At 43.4% G+C, this 24625-nt stretch overlaps 2 protein-coding genes across 9 annotated transcripts in view; one reads left to right on the forward strand and one right to left on the reverse strand.

Annotated features, from left to right (window-relative positions):
• Positions 1 to 3385, reverse strand: part of LOC110526723 (aryl-hydrocarbon receptor nuclear translocator 2) — a 123191-nt gene extending 119806 nt beyond the window's left edge. For 4 of the 8 annotated variants that reach the window (XM_090239156.1, XM_090239154.1, XM_090239155.1 and 1 more), the window contains exons 1-2: positions 2947 to 3279; positions 17 to 131 (exon numbers count right to left, since the gene is read on the reverse strand). In XM_090239156.1, the coding sequence (XP_090095282.1) occupies positions 17 to 131; positions 2947 to 2977 (146 nt within the window). In that variant the 5' untranslated portion in view covers positions 2978 to 3279. Of the gene's footprint in view, positions 1 to 16; positions 132 to 2946 lie in introns of all 8 variants that reach the window. The other 4 variants (XM_090239159.1, XM_090239160.1, XM_090239157.1 and 1 more) reach the window with 4 other exon arrangements.
• A 5447-nt stretch (positions 3386 to 8832) lies between these two features.
• Positions 8833 to 24625, forward strand: part of LOC118964947 (cortexin domain-containing 1 protein-like) — a 57531-nt gene continuing 41738 nt past the window's right edge. Inside the window, exon 1 of the mRNA XM_036981235.2 lies at positions 8833 to 9194. The gene's annotated coding sequence lies outside the window, so the exon portion shown is untranslated. The remainder of the gene's footprint in view (positions 9195 to 24625) is intronic.

Here is a 24625-nt window from a genome sequence, read left to right on the forward strand (position 1 = left end):
ATAAAATAGTACTCACCCTCCGGATCTCCTCTTGCCCCCGCGGCCCGGCATGGCTCCGCCCATCCTCACTTGGCCCGCCCCCACCACCGCCCCCGGCATAGTAACGGGCCCCGGCAACTCACTGCCCATCTCTGGAACAGAGGACAGAGAAAGGTACCACATGAGAACATGGCATTAGACATTGTGTGACATTGTGACTGTATTACAGCTGCATTAATATTACTCTGAAAGCGTTGACATGGCCATGTGGTACCTGAACCTCCACAAGAACATGCCATGGTGACTTTTCTGTTGTTTTCAATGTAGCCTAAATCCAGCCTGTTTTAGGACACAGAAAGACTGAATATGGCGCTCCGTGTCGTGCTGGGTGGTGAGCTGAAGCACATTGCGTGCCAAATCACAATTTCTCTCTCTGTGCCTTTCCTTCTCCCAGGCCTACCAACTCACCCCTTCTCTCTCTCTGGTCTACTCATTCACTCCATCAGCCAGATGTTATGGATATGCTAAACAAACCCCCTTCTCTGCCCCAGTGCTTCCAGCAGTTTTGTTAATATTTGATACAAGCCAGCGTTTCCCCTCTCCTCTCCCTCCCTTTCCTATCCTTCCCTCTCTGTCTCCTCCACTAGCTTCTACTTTTCTGTCTTGGAAAACCCCCAGCTGCAATGCAGACCCCAGCAAAGAACCAACCAACTAATTAATTCATTCATGAAGTAGCCTAGAGGTATGTAAACAACACTTCAACTCATACATGCATAATAACTAGTGCTCAGGAGGTGGCAGCCAGACATAGCATGGCATACTGCGGTTCTAGGTGAGAACACAGTGTCTGGCTACAGGAGGCTAGGGCTGGAGAGGACAGCCTGGACACACAGCGTCTGCCTACAGGAGGCTAGGGCTGGAGAGGACAGCCAGGACACACAGCATCTGGCTACAGGAGGCTAGGGCTGGAGAGGACAGCCAGGACACAGTGTCTGGCTACAGGAGGCTAGGGCTGGAGAGGACAGCCAGGACACAGTGTCTGGCTACAGGAGGCTAGGGCTGGAGAGGACAGCCAGGACACAGTGTCTGGCTACAGGAGGCTAGGGCTGGAGAGGACAGCCAGGACACAGTGTCTGGCTACAGGAGGCTAGGGCTGGAGAGGACAGCCAGGGTTTCTCCTATCATTACTTAGGAGCAGCACCACCATGTCTAGTAGCAGCATTCCCTGTGTAGCTTCTTCAATCCACCCAAAGACATCATAATATCACTGGCTCTCACAACAAAACACAACAAACATGGATTATAGCCTATCGCATAATCTGACAAATAGGTTTGTTACTGGGATAAGAGGAGATTAATGCATTGTGTAATCTGGCTTTAATGAAAAATAATGCTCTTTGGTAAATACATTTTTTTTTAAATGCAATGCTTTTAGATTCGTGGGAAGTAGTTAAGGAGTGTACTCTTCAGGAGAAATTAAATATTATTGGAACGCACCCAGGTAATAATCAGTTGATTGTTCATTCTGTTCCATGCTTCTCTTCACATGGCAACTCTATATGCAGCCACGGTGCTGTTAACACCCCAGTTATTTCTTCATTAGACTTAAATGTGCATATCCAATGAGAGAGAGAGAGAGGCCTGCTGTTGTGGTTATTATTGGAAATGACAGTAAAATCGAAGCTGTATTTCTTAAATGTTTTGGCAGTAGAACAGTTAGTTTCAATAATCAGTTAACGTTCCTGTATACAAAAGACATCAGGCCTAGGCTAAACAGAGCAAATAGAACTGGAGTGAATGCACATTAGGAAACGTAAGATTTAGGCCTATTTTTAGAGTAGTATTTTTCAACACACAAGGCTCAGGCTACATTCCATAGCCTACACATATTTGATGACAAGCAGCAATTCAGCAACGTGTATATAGACCATTGTTTGCCTTCCTCTAAATGTTTTGCTTCTATATCACTACCAAACTTGTATCATTGCCCAGAATTGATTATATTAATAAGAGCCCAGGCGATATAATTGCACCTCCGCTAAGGATGCATTGTAGCCTTGTACTTCCGTAATACAGTAACAATCTAACAACAAAAGTGTATGCTGTGTGTACGTTTATTTGCTCAGTAACAATGTAACAACGTAATGACTACATAACAGCAGCATTGTAATTAACGCCTTTGTGACTGTCATTACATGACAACTAGAGCTTCAAGGTTCAAACATATAAGGCATATAAAGGTAGCTTTACTGGTCATGCAAATAAGACTAGCTAGGCCACTAGGTTACTATTTAGGCCGTTCACTAACAACTTTAACTTCTTCCTCAAATAACACTGAGTAAAGAAATCCAGGCTACAGTGTTGTTAGCGCATAGCAAGCTGCAGATTTCATCTAGCTAATGACTGTCGAATCAACCGGCGATGGAGAGGGATCAACAAATCGCTGTCACTGACACCAGTGACAAACGTCGAAATGACTCGACTCAAATTGCCCGAGTTAACGTCGATAGGCCAAGGGCTCGGTATGCAAAATAACCTTTGTATCGTGAGGGGGACTGGCTATTCGGTGAAATCAGAGCACGTAGCAGCAGCTAACTAGCTGCCTGTTGGATTAAGCCAAAACGCAACCAGCATCTCATTTTGCGTGCAGATAATACATGCAAGACATTAAAAAGCTTCTGCCCCTATTATAGGCTGTTTGTGTGTAAATAATGGACGTATGTTCACGCTATAATGAAGAAAATGCGTTTCTAGGTGTACAGAAAGTGTTTTGAGGCTGCGATAGCTCCGTGGGGGAAGGGGATGCTGTGGAGAGCTTGAGCTCTGTGAGCCTGACGTCGGCGTCTTCAGCTAAGCGCCGCTTTCCATTCCGGTAAATGTCAAAAATAGATGTTACATTTTAAAGATATAAATCACCATTAAACCCCCACTGTTTTTGTTTTTTCCTTAAGATAAATCGAGACTTACCCGATGGATTGACCGCGGCGGGAGTTGCCATGTTGTCTCGATAGAAAAACAAGATGCAGCTATGAAAATGACGCACAATACGGCTCGAGAGCACCGGGAGAGACAATCCGCTCAGTGGTTTGGCACGCGAGCTCTCGGTACAGCCACCTATAGCCTCACATGCATTCGGTCGAAATACAAATAAGTCACGAATATCAACAATAAAGGCCCTGTTATTTCGGGTTCGCTTGGCCCGATGAAGTCAACGGTATTTTATAAATTCGTTCTTTCAGACTGAAAAATGCAAGATGTCTGAAAGGTGTCTAAACACCGCGAGACTTCACTTGAATTAATTATGTTTTGCCTGTATCTTTGCTTTGAGTCAAATTAATCTTTGAAAGATGGAAAGTCAGTTAATGTCAGTGAGATAGAGTAGCCTAACATCCTTTGCCAGTAAATCACTTGTTGAATCGTGGTCCTATCTTTCATATAGAATAGAACAGCCCAATCAAGTAGGCTAAAATGTAATCCCAAATAGGCCAAATGTTTGCTTTGTAAGCATTTATGGCGCTTCAACAGCACTCACTTTGTAAAATACTTAGTGTTTTTCACCATTGTATCATTGTCAAACTATGAGATGGAAACGAGACCTAGCTACATGTGTTTGATGTGAAGATCAATCCACTTGAGATGCATAGAGGACATGACTTCCAATGTCACAGATCATTTTAAATGGATGAATCCACAGGGCATTGTTTCAGAATCTGCACAAACCAGCAAGATTCTGGGAGTTCGAGATGTAAAATCTAGGCCGTTCTCAAGGTTCCACCCATCCTGATTTAACTCACAATAGTTGCTTTTTTTTTCAATGTATGTTTTCATTTAGGGTAGGGTTATATTTGCAATTTGATGTGCAATTTGATGTGCAAAATGCAACACAAGTGAAGACAGCGGAAAGAAAATTTACTCCACAAGAGATAAAAGGAAGGTAAACTTGGGTGTAGGTTTCAGATTTCTCTGTAGGACTAATCTAGGACTGAGTTACACATAGTTACTGTGTTACACCAATCATTTCAGACTACATGTAATCACAGATGGTATCTGTGACCATTATGTTGATTGTAGGCCTATTCCCATTTCAAACTTAACCCCCGGCCTGGAGTCTAAACTGTTCTCCTGCCCTTTTTTTAGGCACAAACTACTTCAATATACATATACTTCTATACATGTTTTAAACTAGCACACTGATACTTTCCTGGTTTAAATGAACCTGTTGCAAGTGTCTGCAGCTCTGTGCCTGTATCATTAGATAATACACCCCCCATTAGGCAAAGGCACGCCTAACTGCTCTGTTTTTCTCAGAAGAGATTAATATTCTAACTCGTCTGTCTCTAGATTACACTTCAAGTTTTCCTCTCCATTACGTGCACTGAGTGTACAAAACATTAGGAGCACCTGCTCTTTCCGTGGCATAGACTGGCCAGGTGAAAACTATGATCCGTTATTGATGTCACTTGTTAAATCCACTTCAATCAGTGTAGATGAAGGGGAGGAGACAGGTTAAAGAAGGATTTTTAAGTCTTGAGACAATTGAGAAAGGATTCCGCATGTGCCATTCAAAAGGTGAATTGGCAAGACAAAATAATGAAGTGCCTTTGAATGGGGTATGGTAGTAGGTACCAGGCGCACCATTGTGAGTGTGTCAAGAACTGCAACACTGATGGGTTTTTCATGCTCAACAGTTTCCCCTGTCTATCAGGAATGGTCCACCACCTGAAGGCCATCCAGCCAACTTGAACCAACAGTGGGAAGCATAGAAGTCAACATGGGCCTGCATCTCTGTGGAACATTTTCAACACCTTGTAGAGTCCATGCACCAACGAACCGAGGCTGTTCTGAGGGCAAACGGGGGTGAAACTCAATATTAGGAAGATGTTCCTCATTTTTTGTACACTCATTGTAGTACCATTGCAAAGTTTAAAATTGAATATTTTTTCCACATTCATTACAATATATTTGTGTGGTCAGTCATATTTACAGCATGACATTGTGTGTTAATAAGACACTGAACAGTCATGTTTACACTATGACATTGTGTGTTAATAAGACACTGAACAGTCATGTTTACACTATGACATTGTGTGTTAATAAGACACTGAACAGTCATGTTTACAGTATGACATTGTGTGTTAATAAGACACTGAACAGTCATGTTTACAGTATGACATTGTGTGTTAATAAGACACTGAACAGTCATGTTTACAGTATGACATTGTGTGTTAATAAGACACTGAACAGTCATGTTTACAGTATGACATTGTGTGTTAATAAGACATTGAACAGTCATGTTTACAGTATGACATTGTGTGTTAATAAGACACTGAACAGTCATATTTACAGTATAACATTGTATGTTAATAAGACACTGAACAGTCATATTTACAGTATAACATTGTGTGTTAATAAGACACTGAACAGTCATGTTTACAGTATGACATTGTGTGTTAATAAGACACTGAACAGTCATGTTTACAGTATGACATTGTGTGTTAATAAGACACTGAACAGTCATGTTTACACTATGACATTGTGTGTTAATAAGACACTGAACAGTCATGTTTACAGTATGACATTGTGTGTTAATAAGACACTGAACTGTCATGTTTACAGTATGACATTGTGTGTTAATAAGACACTGAACAGTCATGTTTACAGTATGACATTGTGTGTTAATAAGACACTGAACAGTCATATTTACAGTATGACATTGTGTGTTAATAAGACACTGAACAGTCATGTTTACAGTATGACATTGTGTGTTAATAAGACACTGAACAGTCATGTTTACAGTATGACATTGTGTGTTAATAAGACACTGAACAGTCATGTTTACAGTATGACATTGTGTGTTAATAAGACACTGAACAGTCATATTTACAGTATAACATTGTGTGTTAATAAGACACTGAACAGTCATATTTACAGTATAACATTGTGTGTTAATAAGACACTGAACAGTCATGTTTGCAGTATGACATTGTGTGTTAATAAGACACTGAACAGTCATGTTTACAGTATGACATTGTGTGTTAATAAGACACTGAACAGTCATGTTTACAGTATGACATTGTGTGGTAATAAGACACTGAACATGCCTTTAGAGGAAATGTAAATATGTCTCGGTCCACTATAAACCACTGAAGGGAAATGCCGATTTGTATCAACAATGTACAACATGACATAAAACATTTACTTTCAAAATTGCAAACATCTAGTTTGGATTCTACATAGCACTTGCAGGGCTAGAGGTGACATTTATTGGAGTATTTGAGAATGTTAAGCCCTCTACTTGCAGTTTCTCAGATGGTGGGGGAAAAAAAATGTCATACAGAAAACTTACAGTGATTTATAAAAATAAATGTATTCTACTAGCTAACTACCATTACCTTGAGAGACTAATGCAGTACAATACTTTTCATAGCGACATATTTGTCTTGTTACATAGCTGTGCAGAATGTCATTTAAAGAGACCAATTCCTAAGGAAGAATCGTTTTCAAGGTAAAAGTTATGCCAGAGGATAAAGTCTGACAGCATTGATTGTGCAATGATGTTGTTGTCAGCCAGTGGATGGGTTACGGCAGTGTGTAGCCTATGTATTGTATATATTTACTCATCAATTGACTTCATTCAAAGCCTCCAGAGAAATATACCTAAAATGTATAGGCCTTACTGCAATTAAACATAGCCAATGCAAATAATCAGATTATTACTGTAGCTGCTTTGTTCTAAGATCTCATTTGTATGTGGCTAGCCTGGGGGATTCTCATTGGCTGTCAACAAACCCCCTTCATTGTTTTGTTTTGTTGTTCACAGTAAGGTGGTAGCATGCAGTGTTGCTGTGTTTGGTTAAAGACCCTTAGATACCACAAAGCAAGATCAATGAGTTATCTAGCTAACGTTCAGAGATAACCGTTAAATCTCTGCGTCCTAAAATAAAAAGCTGGAGCTAGTGGAGTATGCCTTATGGATTTTCCATTTTGCCCATCTTTGTTTACACATGTGGAGTTGTTCCTGAATATTTTTGGAAAGTTAGCTGGCTAACTCATTCAAATAAAATCTAGCCATTTTTTAAATGTAACCTTTATTTATCTAGGAAAGTCAGTTTAGAACAAATTCCTATTTACAATGACGGCCTACCACGGCCAAACCCTAACCTGGACGACACTGGGCCAATTGTGCGCCGCTCTACGGGACTCCCAATCACGGCCGGTTGTGATAAAGCCCAGGATTGAACCAGGGTCTGTAGTGATGCCGCTAGCACTGAGATGCAGTGCTTTTTTTTTTATCACAACACACTTAGCAGTAAAGAAGTGAAATGAAGGACATAAAAACAAAAACACAATAAAAGAGATTAATAAAATAATATAAAACATTAATTCATTCTGATTTATAGGGCCTGAAATCATAATGTCAACCAAACCTCTAGACAAAAACTTGCCTGCCAAAAGGTGCCCTGGGCTCGTTTTCATCTGGAAGTTGGGTTGCTAAATGTCTGACTCCCCCCCAAATCTGTCTGTCCTTCTCCAGACTCATTTGTCATTTGCCTGGGTACCAGTCTGGAGTCTGCTTTTACTCTAGCCAACTGCTCTGGCACAAGGTAATGATGGAGTGTCCCTGAATGCTACCCAGGGTAGGGAATTCCTACTGGGATTCTCTAATATAATCAATTAGAGTATGAATAGTGGGCAAACTGAGTGGGAAAGAGAGTGAGAGGAGGACCTATAGCCAAGTTGCCCCCAGCACTAGTGGTGTAGAGTGAAGTTTCCCCCTAGACAGTGATCTTAGATCAGTTTAGCATTTCCCCCACTAATGGTTAGGATAAGTTAGGAATGGTTAGGAGTAGTCAGGATTGGGAGAGGGGAAGCTGATGCCAGATCTGTACCTAGGGGAAACGTTACCCCTGAGCCTATAAAGTTTTTTGGTCACGTACACAGTTTAGCAGATGTTATAGTGGGTGCAGCTTGTGTTACTAGCTCCTAACAGTGCAGTAAAATGTCAAAGCAGTGCAACCTGCAACAGACTGGGTGTATTTACATCTTATTATGCTAACTGTATTCTTATAGTTTAACAAAACTTGGGCTGTATGACAAGTGTGTAAGTGTATTGTGTGTGTGTAAAGGATAAAGAACTTGTGTTCTTCATACACTATTCTTCCCCCCTCGTGTCTTGTTTGTCCTTGACCGGGGGGGGTGGGGGGTGAGGGGGGGCTGACAGGTCCCAAAGGACAAGAGGAGAAGAGCGTAAGTCTCTCAGGAGTAGTGAAGAGATGAGGGTATTGTGTATTCCTTTCTGCCTGCCTGCCTGTCTGTCTGTCTGTCTGTCTGTCTGTCTGTCTGTCTTTATGCCTGTTTACCTGTCTTTCTGACTGTCGGTCTGACTGCCTGTCTGTCGTTCTGTATGCCTGTACGTCTGTCTGTCTGTCTGTCTGTTAATACTGTATTATGTATTATGCTCCTATACATTTTCTTTCTCACACACACACACACACACACACACACACGCACGCACGCACGCACGCACGCACGCAAGCACGCACGCACACACACACGCACGCACGCACGCAAGCACGCACGCACACACACACACACTTACATGCATGCATGCATACACACACATGCAACTTGTGTACACACACAAACGTACAGAAACACTCAGGCAACATGCCTATTCACACACACACACACACACACACACACACACACACACACACACACACACACACACACACACACACACACACACACACACACACACACACACACACACACACACACACACACACACACACAAACACGCACACCCACCCACCAGTAGCGACAATCAGTGCAGCGTGCTGTATTGAGGTAAAGGACCGGTATGTGTTCTTGATTAACACAGAGTGTCTTCTGTGCTGTGGTCCTCTGTGTACATGATGATCGGACACATTACGCCACTCCCTCTTCTGTTCTCCTCTGTTGCTCCCTTTCCCTCTCTCTCTACTCCCTCCCTCTCACTTTTTCTCTCTACCTCTCTCCCAATCTCTCTCATCCCACTCTCCCTCCCTCTCTCACCATTTCTGTCTCCCTCTCTTTCCGCTCTCTCTCTCGCCCTTTCTCTCTCCCCCTCTCTCTCTCTGGAGTCCCGCTGTCTCTTTTTTCTTCGTCCTCCTCCTCTCTTGTTCCCTCTCCCTCCCTCTTACCTTCAGGAGCACAGGATGTGAGGAGAGCAGGTAGGAACATTCTCTCTTTTCTCTCTCTTCTCTGGGTCTTCTGTTTCTCTACGTCTGTTCTCTCTCTCTCTCCTGCTGGCAACAGTTTTTCATTCTGTATGTCTGTGAAGGGTGTGTTGATGTCTTAATGTGTGTATAGTTGTTTCGGGGTTTGTATTTCGGGAGTGTGTGTGTGTGCATGTGTGTCAGTGGAGGCTGGTGGGAGATATAGGAGGACGGTTCATTGTAAAGGCTGGAATTGTATTAATGTAACGGAGTCAAACATGTGGTTTCCATATGGTTGATGTGTTTGATACCGTTCCATTAACTTCATTCCAGCTATTACAATGAGCCTGTCCTCCTATAGCACCTCCCACCAGCCTCCTCTGGTGTGTGTGTGTGTGTGTGTGTGTGTGTGCGGTGTAGTAGGGTTTTGAGAAGTGTGTGCGTGTGCATGCGTATGTGTGTGCGTGTGTTTGTACAGTGTAGGAGAGTTTGGAAGGTGTGTGCATGCGTGTGTCTGTGTGCGACTGTGTGTGTGTGGAGGCTACAGTATATGACTGTGTGTGGAGGCTACAGTATATGACTGTGTGTGGAGGCTACAGTATATGACTGTGTGTGTAGAGGCTACAGTAAATGACTGTGTGTGTGTGTGTGGGGGCTACAGTATATGACTGTGTGTGGAGGCTACAGTATATGACTGTGTGTGTAGAGGCTACAGTAAATGACTGTGTGTGTGTGTGTGGGGGCTACAGTATATGACTGTGTGTGGAGGCTACAGTATATGACTGTGTGTGTAGAGGCTACAGTATATGACTGTGTGTGTAGAGGCTACAATATATGACTGTGTGTGTAGAGGCTACAGTATATGACTGTGTGTGTGTGGAGGCTACAGTACATGACTGTGTGTGTGTAGAGGCTACAGTATATGACTGTGTGTGTGTGTGTAGAGGCTACAGTATTTGACTGTGTGTGTGTAGAGGCTACAGTATATGACTGTGTGTGTAGAGGCTACAGTATATGACTGTGTGTGTAGAGGCTACAGTAAATGACTGTGTGTGTGTGTGTGGGGGCTACAGTATATGACTGTGTGTGGAGGCTACAGTATATGACTGTGTGTGTAGAGGCTACAATATATGACTGTGTGTGTGTAGAGGCTACAGTATATGACTGTGTGTGTAGAGGCTACAGTATATGACTGTGTGTGTGTGGAGGCTACAGTACATGACTGTGTGTGTGTAGAGGCTACAGTATATGACTGTGTGTGTGTGTAGAGACTACAGTATATGACTGTGTGTGTGTAGAGGCTACAGTATATGACTGTGTGTGTAGAGGCTACAGTATATGACTGTGTGTGTGTGGAGGCTACAGTACATGACTGCGTGTGTGTGGAGGCTACAGTACATGACTGTGTGTGTGTGTGTGGAGGCTACAGTATAGGACTGTGTGTGTGTGTGTGGAGGCTATAGTATTTGACTGTGTGTGTGTGGAGGCTACAGTATATATATGACTGTGTGTGGAGGCTACAGTATATGACTGTGTGTGGAGGCTACAGTACATGACTGTGTGTGTGTGGAGTCTCTCTGTTCTGACGTATCTCTCTGTTCTGACGTGTCTCTCTGTTCAGACGTGTCTCTCTGTTCCCGACGTGTCTCTCTGTTCCGACGTGTCTCTCTGTTCTGACGTGTCTCTCTGTTCAGACGTGTCTCTCTGTTCTGACGTGTCTCTCTGTTCTGACGTGTCTCTCTGTTCTGACGTGTCTCTCTGTTCTGACGTGTCTCTCTGTTCAGAAGTGTCTCTCTGATCAGAAGTGTCTCTCTGTTCCGACGTGTCTCTCTGTTCTGACGTGTCTCTCTGTTCTGACGTGTCTCTCTGTTCAGAAGTGTCTCTCTGTTCTGACGTGTCTCTCTGTTCTGACGTGTCTCTCTGTTCTGACGTGTCTCTCTGTTCAGAAGTGTCTCTCTGTTCTGACGTGTGTCTCTGTTCTGACGTGTCTCTCTGTTCTGACGTGTCTCTCTGTTCTGACGTGTCTCTCTGTTCAGAAGTGTCTCTCTGTTCTGACGTGTCTCTCTGTTCAGACGTGTCTCTCTGTTCTGACGTGTCTCTCTGTTCAGACGTGTGTCTCTGTTCTGACGTGTCTCTCTGTTCTGACATGTGTCTCTGTTCTGACGTGTCTCTCTGTTCAGAAGTGTCTCTCTGTTCTGACGTGTCTCTCTGTTCTGACGTGTCTCTCTGTTCTGACGTGTCTCTCTGTTCAGACGTGTCTCTCTGTTCAGAAGTGTCTCTCTGTTCAGAAGTGTCTCTCTGTTCAGAAGTGTCTCTCTGTTCTGACGTGTCTCTCTGTTCAGAAGTGTCTCTCTGTTCTGACGTGTCTCTCTGTTTTGACGTGTCTCTCTGTTCTGACGTGTCTCTCTGTTCTGACGTGTCTCTCTGTTTCCGACGTGTCTCTCTGTTCAGAAGTGTCTCTCTGTTCTGACGTGTCTCTCTGTTCTGACGTGTCTCTCTGTTCTGACGTGTCTCTCTGTTCTGACGTGTCTCTCTGTTCAGATGTGTCTCTCTGTTCTGACGTGTCTCTCTGTTCTGATGTGTCTCTCTGTTCTGACGTGTCTCTCTGTTCAGACGTGTCTCTCTGTTCTGACGTGTCTCTCTGTTCCGACGTGTCTCTCCGTTCTGACGTGTCTCTCTGTTCTGACGTGTCTCTCTGTTCTGATGTGTCTCTCTGTTCTGACGTGTCTCTCTGTTCAGACGTGTCTCTCTGTTCTGACGTGTCTCTCTGTTCTGACGTGTTTCTCTGTTCTGACGTGTGTCTCTGTTCTGACGTGTGTCTCTGTTCCGACGTGTGTCTCTGTTCTGACGTGTCTCTGTTCCGACGTGTCTCTCTGTTTTGACGTGTCTCTCTGTTCTGACGTGTCTCTCTGTTTTGACGTGTCTCTCTGTTCAGACGTGTGTCTCTGTTCTGACGTGTCTCTCTGTTCTGACGTGTCTCTCTGTTCCGACGTGTCTCTCTGTTCTGACGTGTCTCTCTGTTCTGACATGTGTCTCTGTTCTGACGTGTGTCTCTGTTCCGACGTGTGTCTCTGTTCTGACGTGTCTCTGTTGCGACGTGTCTCTCTGTTTTGATGTGCCTCTCTGTTCTGACGTGTCTCTCTGTTTTGACGTGTCTCTCTGTTCAGACGTGTGTCTCTGTTCTGACGTGTCTCTCTGTTCTGACGTGTCTCTCTGTTCCGACGTGTCTCTCTGTTCTGACGTGTCTCTCTGTTCCGACGTGTCTCTCTGTTCTGACGTGTCTCTCTGTTCTGACGTGTCTCTCTGTTCTGAAGTGTCTCTCTGTTCAGAAGTGTCTCTCTGTTCAGACGTGTCTCTCTGTTCCGAAGTGTCTCTCTGTTCCGACGTGTCTCTCTGTTCTGACATGTCTCTCTGTTCTGACGTGTCTCTCTGTTCTGAAGTGTCTCTCTGTTCTGACGTGTCTCTCTGTTCTGACGTGTCTCTCTGTTCCGACGTGTCTCTCTGTTCTGACGTGTCTCTCTGTTTTGACGTGTCTCTCTGTTCTGACGTGTCTCTCTGTTCTGACGTGTCTCTCTGTTCTGACGTGTCTCTCTGTTCCGACGTGTCTCTCTGTTCCGACGTGTCTCTCTCTCCTCAGCGACAGCTCAAGTGGAACCAGAGCAGAAATGCTGTTAGCCCAGAGGCTTGGCTTGTTGAGTTGACCACAGGACACAGATTGCTTTCTGTTCTGTTATTTTCATGCTCATATCGTAGAGAATGAAGACAGCTTCTGTTCTAAGGTTCAACTATCAACAACAACTCACGGTCTCACTTCAGTATTCAACCTTTGTCCAGGGGGGGAAGTAACATCACATTTGGATGGTAAATTTGAGGCATTAATTCCGACTGGTTAAGGTAAGGGTTAAAACAGAAAAAACTAAAACGACTGTCTAGCATTGGGACTGAACCCACAAGGCCGGAGGTTTAAGCAGTTCCTCTATCCCAATCCACAACACCCTAGCAAACCGCCAGCCTACTAGATGGTAATAGGTGCTCACGTTGCCCCTAGTGAACAGTATGGAGACATCTACCCACATCCTGGGGACCCAGACAAACATTGAATACTGAAGTTGATTAGGTGTGAGCTGGCTGCAACTATGGGGATTCACTACTTTAAAGAGGCAATCTGGGATTAGTATATACGTTTTTACACTTTTAAATTATTTATATATATCATTGTTTCTTGAAAAATATAACTTATGAATGCCTTATGAGCTTAGTTCAATAGGTATAGTAGTTGAATCCCAGATATCTACAATTATGGGTTTAGAACGATACAGCTTCTCTTCTAAGGGACCATTTTTTACTACGATTCTGTCAATACATTAGTTTCAGTGCTGCAGTGAGTAAACCTAAAAGAAATGACTGCAGCACTGTACCAACAGTCAGAGTAGCTATGACCCAAATCAGTGAGAGGCGGATAGAGATTGGGATCCTTCAGTTTTTTATACTGCAAAGTCGGCACTTTAGAAATGTATCGGAGAAAACACTTGTTTTAAATGTCTTCAGAAACGCAGAGAGTTTCTTCTCCAATTAAACCTACAATCGTTCTAGTGGAACTAACTCACTTATTTAATTTAATGGGACCTGAGATATCAGAGAGTTCAGTCCAAATGATGAGGATTATGTTCTGTTATATGTTGCTTTTAGCAAGTCGATATACCAGAGTCAGTATATCCCTACACACTCACATAGTTTACACAAGGCATACCTTTTTCCACTAAACCATACATGCATGCACACGCATACAAACACACACACACACACACACACACACACACACACACACACACACACACACACACACACACACACACACACACACACACACCTAACATTGATTCAGAAGCACAGCCATCAAGAATAATAAGGTAGAAGTCAATGCTCAGATCAATTTCGGCGCAGAAAATGATGTTAACATTGACACATTAGAGGTTTTACTTTAAATAGTATCTGTCTGCTCTTTTGGTGTTTTCACTGCAGTGGGGGGAAATATAGATTTAGAAATATTCTCTCCTAGCCGTGACCCATGGGCACCAGTCTGCTCCAGCTTTAGCCAAAGATGTAGCACTGTGTTGCAGAAAGTCCGTCTAGCCCTATTTGACATGCCTACAGTACTTTGGGGCTGTATATATCAAGTGTCGCAGAGTGTCAGTTTTGCCTTTTAGATCATAATGAATAAGATTACATGGACAGGGGAGATCTGATCCTAGATCAGCACTCCTACTCTGAGACGTTTGATACATATGCCCCCCGATCCACAGATTATTGGTGTGTTCTGTTTCCAATGACTTGCAGATATTACCAACATTACTCCTGTTTTCAATCCATGAGGCTACAGATGTCTGGCTACGCAGTAGAAATTGAATGCTGTCATCGATAAACAGAGAGAAGTGAGAGAGAGAGAGCGAGAGAGAGAGAGAGAGAGAGAGAGAGGAATGGGTTTTGGCCTATGCTTCCTTTAGGCTATAGGTGTGATCTCTGACTTCCAGAGAACTGAGAAGATCAAAGAGAGAACTTCTCTCAGGGAATAATTAACAACCGTCAATTAGCAGGAAAGGTACCAGATGCGGGCTGGTCTAGCAGTAGTGCTGCCGCCCCTGGACTGCTCACCCCTGAAGGCAACAGATCAATCCCCAGTACAATGCCTGTTGTCTTTCACTTGAATGGCCATCACATTTAAAAATCCCTCTGAAGTCTTTCAACTGCTTGAAGGATTTTGTTTTAATATCAATTCATATTTTGAGCATATGTTAATGTGTTACCTTTATTTATCTAGGCAAGTCAGTTAAGAACAAATTCTTACTTACAATGACAGCCTACCCCAGCCAAACCCGGACAACACTGGGCCAATTGTGCACCGCCTTATGGGACTCCCAATCACAGCCAGATGTGATACAGCCTGGATTCAAACCAGGGACTGTAGTGACATCTCTTGCACTGAGATGCAGTGTCTTAGACCGCTGCACCACTCGGGAGTATCTGTGTGTGTGCGTCAAACTTGAGTGTGTTTGTGTGTGTGTATGTGTGTGTTTTGTAAGTTCAATATATCCCTCTGGGGGTAGCTCAGGTATCATAATGAATGTAAAACAGATGAACTGTCTGAGGCAACACTGAATTGTATAGTTCTATATCTGAATTACTACGTCAGAGATAAGATTCACCCCGTCATGAATAACAGAAACAATAAAACTCTGTTTGGCCCAAGAAGCTGAAAAGGAGATTGGTAAGCCTAATGGAACAAGTAGTGGAGACAAGCCTTCACCCCAAAGGCTCCTGATAAAAAGCACCTCAATATGTGCAGGTTGACCTCTATCGTCATGAGTCTTGTCCTGGAGGCAGAACTGAGTTTCCACTAGATGGGCCAGCTACAAAGTCAAAATTGGCTTTATTGTAAAAATTAATTAAAACAAAAATGTGCTTTTTTATGGTTAGGCATTATGGTTAGCAGTGTGGTTAAGGTTAGGGTCCAAATCAGATGTTATGACTTTGCAGCAGAGTGACACTCTGCCTAGCTGCCTCCAGTACATGAGCCATCTCAATAAATGCCAACCTGCTCAATATTTATGATGTGCTATGTAGACTGAAGTGTTGAGACTGCTTAGCTTTATCCATAATCCATTTTATGTCAGTTTCAGTTTCAGAAAGTATTCTGACAAGGTTACTCATCACACAAGCATAGTTTTTCAAACCCCCTCTGCTGCAGTCTGGGCTATTGAGACGATCAGTTGAGAGATCAGAAAACTTAAAGCTCTTTAGAATAGCTTTTCTACTACTTTTCGTAGATAATTCTACCACAGTCTAGTGCACTTTCCAGGCCCAAGCCAATTCAACAATGCTCCGCAGGGTACATTGCCTTTTAAAAGCCGGATTGTCGACAACCCACAATCAGATTGATTGCCGGCCAAACATTCTGCTGAGCAGGCCCAATGTGTTGCATCTAACAGGAGTCCAGAGTTCTATTTCTATGTCTTTGGAGTGAGCAGGCAGTCTGGGCTGGGCATGAGAGAGAGAGAGAGAGAGAGACACCGAGCTGGCAGGGGAAGAGCTTGTTGCTCTTTGGATCAGTATCAGTAGGGTCTATTTAGAAATGATTACCACTATCAGTATTGACATCGGAGTTCCTTGATGGGCACTTAAAGAGGCATTATAGTAAATCTGACCTGCCATTGGACATTGCTCTTTAGAGGATCCTGCCCTGTTGTCTTGCCCTGGGTTTGCAATCCATCCAAGATTAGTTGCCAGGAATTCTCCATCTAATGACTATATGGTTGCATCCCAAATGGCACCTTTATCCCTACATAGTGCACTACTAGGGCTCTGCTCAAATGTTTTTATTTATTTAATCAGGCAAGGCAGTTAAAGAACAAATGATTAATTACAATGATTTATCACTACAGACGTCCTGGTTCAAATCCAGGCTGTATCACAACCAGCTGTGATTGGGCGGTGCACAATTGGCCCAGCATCGCCTGGGTTTGGTTGGTGTAGGCTGTACACCGCTAGCGCTGAAATGCAGTGCCTTAGACCACTGCACCACTCGGGAGCCCACTAAAACTGTTGCACTGAATAGGGGAAATTGGGTCATTTGGGACACAACCCATACTTAAGTTGCCAGGAATGGAAGAGTAGACATTTGATCAATGAACGACAGTACTACTACAGCTAGAATATCTTATTCTGTAGCTAGTTAGGAGATACTGATACTTCCGTTGCTATAGATATTCTGTAGCTAGTTAGGATATACTGATACTTCCGTTGCTATAGATATTCTGTAGCTAGTTAGGAGATACTGACACTTCCGTTGCTATAGTTATTCTGTAGCTAGTTAGGAGATACTGTATACTTCCATTGCTATAGTATTCTGTACCTATATAGGAGGTATTGTATACTTCCGTTGCCATAGTTATTCTGTAGCTAGTTAGGAGATACTGATACTTCCGTTGCTATAGTTATTCTGTAGCTAGTTAGGAGATACTGATACTTCCATTGCTATAGTTATTCTGTAGCTAGTTAGGAGATACTGATACTTCCGTTGCTATAGTTATTCTGTAGCTAGTTAGGAGATACGGGTACTTTCGTTGCTATAGTTATTCTGTAGCTAGTTAGGAGATACGGGTACTTTCGTTGCTATAGTTATTCTGTAGCTAGATAGGAGATACTGATACTTCCGTTGCTATAGTTATTCTGTAGCTAGTTAGTAGATACTGATACTTCCATTGCTATAGTTATTCTGTAGCTAGTTAGGGGATACTGATACTTCCGTTGCTATAGTTATTCTGTAGCTAGTTAGGAGATACTGATACTTCCGTTGCTATAGTACTCTGTAGCTAGTTAGGATATACTGATACTTCCTTTGCTATAGTTATTCTGTAGCTAGATATGAGATACTGATACTTCCGTTGCTATAGTTATTCTGTAGCTAGTTAGGAGATACTGATACTTCCATTGCTATAGTTATTCTCTAGCTAGTTAGGATATACTGATACTTCCGTTGCTATAGATATTCTGTAGCTAGTTAGGAGATACTGACACTTCCGTTGCTATAGTTATTCTGTAGCTAGTTAGGAGATACTGATATTTCCGTTGCTATAGTTATTCTGTAGCTAGTTAGGAGATACTGATACTTCCGTTGCTATAGTACTCTGTAGCTAGTTAGGATATACTGATACTTCCGTTGCTATAGTTATTCTGTAGCTAGTTAGGATATACGGGTACTTTCGTTGCTATAGTTATTCTGTAGCTAGTTAGGAGATACTGATACTTCCGTTGCTATAGTTATTCTGTAGCTAGTTAGGAGATACTGATACTTCCGTTGCTATAGTTATTCTGTAGCTAGTTAGTAGATACTGATACTTCCATTGCTATAGTTATTCTGTAGCTAGTTAGGGGATACTGATACTTCCGTTGCTATAGTTATTCTGTAGCTAGTTAGGATATACGGGTACTTTCGTTGCTATAGTTATTCTGTAGCTAGTTAGGAGATACTGATACTTCCGTTGCTATAGTTATTCTGTAGCTAGTTAGGATATACGGGTACTTTCGTTGCTATAGTTATTCTGTAGCTAGTTAGGAGATACTGATACTTCCGTTGCTATAGTTATTCTGTAGCTAGTTAGGAGATACTGATACTTCCATTGCTATAGTTATTCTGTAGCTAGTTAGGGGATACTGATACTTCCGTTGCTATAGTTATTCTGTAGCTAGTTAGGAGATACTGATACTTCCGTTGCTATAGTACTCTGTAGCTAGTTAGGGGATACTGTATACTTCCGTTGCTATAGTACTCTGTAGCTAGTTAGGAGATACTGCATACTTCCGTTGCTATAGTACTCTGTAGCTAGTTAGGGGATACTGTATACTTCCGTTGCTATAGTTATTCTGTAGCTAGTTAGGAGATACTGTATACTTCCGTTGCTTTAGTACTCTGTAGCTAGTTAGGATATACTGATACTTTCGTTGCTATAGTTATTCTGTAGCTAGTTAGGAGATACTGATACTTCCGCTGCTATAGTTATTCTGTAGCTAGTTAGGAGATACTGATACTTCCGTTGCTATAGTTATTCTGTAGCTAGTTAGGAGATACTGTATACTTCCGTTGCTATAGTACTCTGTAGCTAGTTAGGGGATACTGTATACTTCCGTTGCTATAGTACTCTGTAGCTAGTTAGGAGATACTGTATACTTCCGTTGCTATAGTACTCTGTAGCTAGTTAGGGGATACTGTATACTTCCGTTGCTATAGTTATTCTGTAGCTAGTTAGGAGATACTGATACTTCCGTTGCTATAGTACTCTGTAGCTAGTTAGGGGATACTGTATACTTCCGTTGCTATAGTTATTCTGTAGCTAGTTAGGAGATACTGTATACTTCCGTTGCTATAGTACTCTGTAGCTAGTTAGGGGATACTGTATACTTCCGTTGCTATAGTTATTCTGTAGCTAGTTAGGAGATACTGATACTTCCGTTGCTATAGTACTCTGTAGCTAGTTAGGAGATACGGGTACTTTCGTTGCTATAGATATTCTGTAGCTAGTTAGGAGATACTGTATACTTCCGTTGCTATAGTACTCTGTAGCTAGTTAGGAGATACTGTATACTTCCGTTGCTATAGTACTCTGTAGCTAGTTAGGAGATACTGTATACTTCCGTTGCTATAGTACTCTGTAGCTAGTTAGGAGATACTGTATACTTCCGTGGCTATTTACTGTCAACATTACATTTAATTTAAATGACTATTAGCTGTGCTCTGTTGTTCTGTGGTTTGGTTTGGAAAGTGTTTGATTTTGTTTTCTTTGCTGTAGTGTGTAATCGTTTTTTAGTGTGGTTAACAGTCAGTGTGTCTGTCTGTGTGTGTCTGTTTGAAAATCAAATCACATTTTATTGGTCTGATACACATGGTTGGCAGATGTTAATACGAGTGTAGCGAAATGCTTGTGCCTCTAGTTCTGGCAGTGCAGTAATATCTAACAAGTAATTAACAATTCCATGGGATGGAATAAGAATATGTACATATAGCTATAGCTATATGTATAATGTATGACAGAGCAGCATAGGCAAGATACAATAGATGGTATAAAATACAGTATATACATGTGAGATGAGTAATGTAAGATATGTAAACATTATTAAAGTGACTAGTGATCCATTTATTAAAGTGTCCAATGATTTTGAGTCAGTGTGTTGGCAGCAGCCTCTCTGTGTTAGTGATGGCTGTTTAATGGTCTGATGGCCTTGAGATAGAAGCTGTTTTTCAGTCTCTCGTTCCCAGCTTTCATGCAGCTTCTGAATGGAAGTGGGGGGAACAGGCAGTGGCTCGGGTGGCTGTTGACCTTGATGATATTTTTGGCCTTCCTGTGACATCGGGTGCTGTAGGTGTCCTGGAGGGCATGTAGTTTGCCACCGGTGATGCGTTGTGCAGACCGCACCACCCTCAAATCAAGTCAAGTCTTTGGAGAACCTTGCGGTTGTGGGCGGTGCAGTGGCCGTACCAGGAGGATGCTCTCAATTTTGCATCTGTAAAAGTTTGAGGGTTTCAGGTGATAAGCCTTCTTCACCACACTGTTTGTGTGGGTGGACCATTTCAATTTGTCCGTGATGTGTACGCCGAGGAACTTAACATTTCCACCGTCTCCATTACTGTCCCATCGATGTGGATAGGGGGGTGCTCCCTCTGCTGTTTCCTGAAGTCCACGATCTCCTTTATTTTGTTGACGTTGAGTGAGAGGTTGTATTCCTGACACACACACACACACACACACACAAACACACACACACACACACACACACACACACACACACACACACACACACACACACACACACGCACACTCTCTCTCTGACTGACTGTGGACACAGTTTCTGTCACATAGGCTGAACACACAAAACAGACTGCACTGATGAACGGCTGAAAGAAGACGGCGGCCGTCTTGTCACCTCTGACCACAGAACACCGGCTGTCATTTTCTATTCATTTCCTGACGATTCTACATGTTGAATCGCCAGCGTTAGTGTAAACCCAGCAGTTTATCACCCAGCCACCCACTGCTTTAAAGTTGACATTAATGTATAGGAAACTTATTGGGGCATAAAATATCAACCCAAGAGGTCTCTTTTGTGTAGAACCAGCAGGGTGGTTCCAGGTGAAATCCTACCCAGGATTGCGGTCACCTTGCTGGGGCAGGAAAATCCTAAAGAGTTCTTAGCGGAGAATCAGGGACCCAGGGGGAAATCATTGGTCCTGTCAAGGCCACAACAAACAGGGACATAGATTTATGGTGTTTTAGTTTCCTTTCCCACCCACCTCCCAAAAAAACATGCCACCTCAGCGGTTAGCTTTAAATTCTTAGCTAGTGACTCCAGCGAGGGGTTATGTGGAACAGTGTTGTGTGGAATCGAAGTGCCAGGCCTTTCCCTGTAGTACTATTGAGTTCCATCTGGCCCCAAGCATCATTCTACTGTAAAAAGTCTGTGGGAATAAGGAGACAGACTTTTGTCATTTTCACCCCTCCAGGTCTTTCACTTCTTTTTTTAAAGACAGATAGGAGAGGTAGAAAAGATGAGTCAGAGAGAGAGAGAGCGGGAGAGAGAGAGAGAGATAGAGAGAGAGAGAGAGGAGAATTAAAGAGAGGGAGAGAGATAAAGACAGAGAGGAGAGGTAGAAAAGATGAGAGAGAAAAGCTCTTTGTGGGTCTTGGACTGAAACTCCAAGAGAAGAAGTGAAAGAAACAGAAAGAGAGGTTCTTGTTCCTCTGAAGGATCTCTGTCCTCCATCTGGCCCTGTTGTTCAGACAGAGGAGTCAGTGAACATGAACACAGAACAGATCAGACAGAGGAGTCAGTGAACATGAACACAGAACGGATCAGACAGAGGAGTCAGTGGACAGAACAGATGCATGATTTCTCTGTGTCTTTTCATCCCTCTCTCCCCGGTCTCTTTCTCCCTCTGTCTTTTGCTCCTTTTTCAACCCCCATTTCTCGCTTGTTTTCTCTCTCTTTCTCTCCTCTCTTTCTTCTTCCTCTTTCTGTTTATCTCTCTCTCTCCCCTCTGGTTATTCCTGCATCTCTTCATCTGTCTGTTTATCTCTCTCTCTCCCCTCTGGTTATTCCTGCATCTCTTCCTCTTTCTTGATGTCTCCCTCTCTCCTTCCATCTCTTTCTCTCTCTCTCCTTCCCTCTCTTTCCCTCTCTCCTTCCCTCTCTTTCTTTCCCTCTCTCCTTCCCTCTCTTTCTTTCCCTCTCTCCTTTCCTCTCTTTCTCCCTCTCTCCTTCCCTCTCTTTCTCTCTCTTTCCTTCCCTCTCTTTTTCTCTCTCTCCTTCCCTCTCTTTCTTTCCCTCTCTCCTTCTCTCTCATTCTCTCCCACTCTCCTTCCCTCTCATTCTCTCCCACTCTCCTTCCCTCTTATTCTCCTTCCCTCTCATTCTCTCCCTCTCTCCTTCCCTCTCTTTCTACCTCTCTCCTTCCCTCTCATTATCTCCTTCTCTCCTTCCCTCTCTCTGTCCTTCCCTCTCTTTCTGTCCCTCTCTCCTTCCCTCTTTCTGTCCCTCTCACCTTCTCTATCTCTCCCTCTCTTCTTCCCTCTCTTTCTCCCTCTGTCCTTCCCTCTCTTTCTGTCCCTCTCTCCTTCCCTCTCATTCTCTCCCGCTCTCCTTCCCTCTCATTCTCTCCCTCTCTCCTTCCCTCTCATTCTCTCTCTCTCCTTCCCTCTCTTTCTACCTCTCTCCTTCCCTCTCATTATCTCCCTCTCTCCTTCCCTCTCTCTGTCCTTCCCTCTCTTTCTGTCCCTCTCACCTTCTCTTTCTCTCCCTTTCTCCTTCCCTCTCTTTCTGTCCCTCTCACCTTCTCTCTCTCTCCCTCTCTCCTTCCCTCTCTTTCTACCTCTCTCCTTCCCTCTCATTATCTCACTCTCTCCTTCCCTCTCTCTGTCCTTCCCTCTCTTTCTGTCCCTCTCTCCTTCCCTCTTTCTGTCCCTCTCACCTTCTCTATCTCTCCCTCTCGCCTTCCCTCTATTTCTCCCTCTGTCCTTCCCTCTCTTTCTCCCTCTCTTTCTCTCCCTCTCACCTACCCTCTCTTTCTCCCTCTCTCCTTCCCTCTCTTTCTCTCCCTCTCACCTACCCTCTCTTTCTCCCTCTCTCCTACCTTCTCTATCTCTCCCTCTCTCCTTCCCTCTCTTTCTCTCCCTCTCTCCTTCCCTCTCTTTCTCTCCCTCTCGCCTTCCCTCTCTTTCTGTCCCTATCTCCTACCTTCTCTATCTCTCCCTCTCTCCTTCCCTCTCTTTCTCCCTCTCTCCTTCCCTCTCTTTCTCTCCCTCTCCCTCTGCCACCCCTCTCTGCACGGCCCCTCCCTCTCCGTCCCTCTATCTAGCAAGTGTTACTCTGTCTTTCTCTCCCTTTACCCACTCTTCCCCTCCCTCTCCTGTGGCAGATGGGTAAGGATGAATAGAGTCAGCAGCTAGACTCTTTAACCCCTACACCACACCAGACAACACCATACAAGACACAGAGATTAAGGCTTTTCTAAACAATTCAACCAAACATGCACTGACTAAACAAACTCACAATAGAACTCATTCACGGCTGACAGTCATACGAATGCCGTTATCCATCTTGCGCAGACATTCAAAGCAATTTCTTCCTTCACTCAATAAGATCCATAGACGAAAACACGAAATCATAGACAAAAACACTGTAGTTGTGTCTAAACTGCCAACAAAGCCTGCTTTATAGCAGTGATTGCGTGATTAGGCAATAAATTCATGTTTACTGGATTAAGGAAAGACATAAAACTACATTTTATGTGTTATTTTTCTGCATGGTAGGATGGAATGAACTCTGCCGTAGGACATACATACAGCAAATTGCTTAAGCAATTAAACGCTTCCTCTAAATCAGCCTCTGACTGTGTCCCAAATGGCACACTATTCCCTGTATAGTACACTACTGTTGAGCAGGGCCCATAAAATATTCCCTAAATAGTACACTACTGTTGAGCAGGCCCAATAGACTATTCCCTATATAGTACACTACTGTTTAGCAGGGCCCATAGACTATTCCCTATATAGTACACTACTGTTGAGCAGGGCCCATAGACTATTCCCTAAATTGTACCCTACTGTTGAGCAGGGCCCATAGACTATTCCCTATATAGTACACTACTGTTTAGCAGGGCCAATAGACTATTCCCTATATAGTACCCTACTGTTGAGAAGGGCCCATAGACTATTCCCTATATAGTACACTACTGTTGAGCAGGGCCAATAGACTATTCCCTATATAGTACCTTACTGTTGAGCAGGGCCCATAGACATATCAGTGTGTGTTTGTGTGTGTGTGTGTGTGTCTGTGTGAATGACTGAATGGGGATTCATTTATGCTCTTCCCATGATTGCAGCTTGTTAATCACAGCAGATCATTATGAGAGGTTGTTTGTGTCAAACTGTAGTCCAGCTGAAATAATGCAGACACAAGCTGTTTATTTACTTCCACAGAGCACTGTCTCTGTCTTTTCTGCTTTCCATCTCTACCACTCTCTGTCTCTCTCTTAGTCTCTCTCTGTCTTTTCTGCTTTCCATCTCTACCACTCTGTCTCTCTATCTCTGTCTCTCTCTCTGTGTCTCTATCTCTCTGTCTCTCTCTCTGTGTCTCTATCTCTCTCTGTGTCTCTATCTCTCTCTGTCTTTTCTGCTTTCCATCTCTACCACTCTCTGTCTCTCTCTGTCGCTCTCTGTCTTTTCTGCTTTCCATCTCTACCACTCTCTGTGTCTCTCTCTCTGTCTCTCTCTCTGTGTCTCTATCTCTCTCTGTGTCTCTTTCTCTCTCTGTGTCTCTCTGTCTTTTCTGCTTTCCATCTCTACCACTCTCTGTCTCTCTCTCTCTGTGTCTCTCTCTCTGTGTCACTTCGGCACGGC

This window comes from Oncorhynchus mykiss, chromosome 6 (genome assembly GCF_057628025.1).
Source record: "Oncorhynchus mykiss isolate SJ-2025 chromosome 6, ASM5762802v1, whole genome shotgun sequence".
NCBI lineage: Eukaryota > Metazoa > Chordata > Actinopteri > Salmoniformes > Salmonidae > Oncorhynchus > Oncorhynchus mykiss.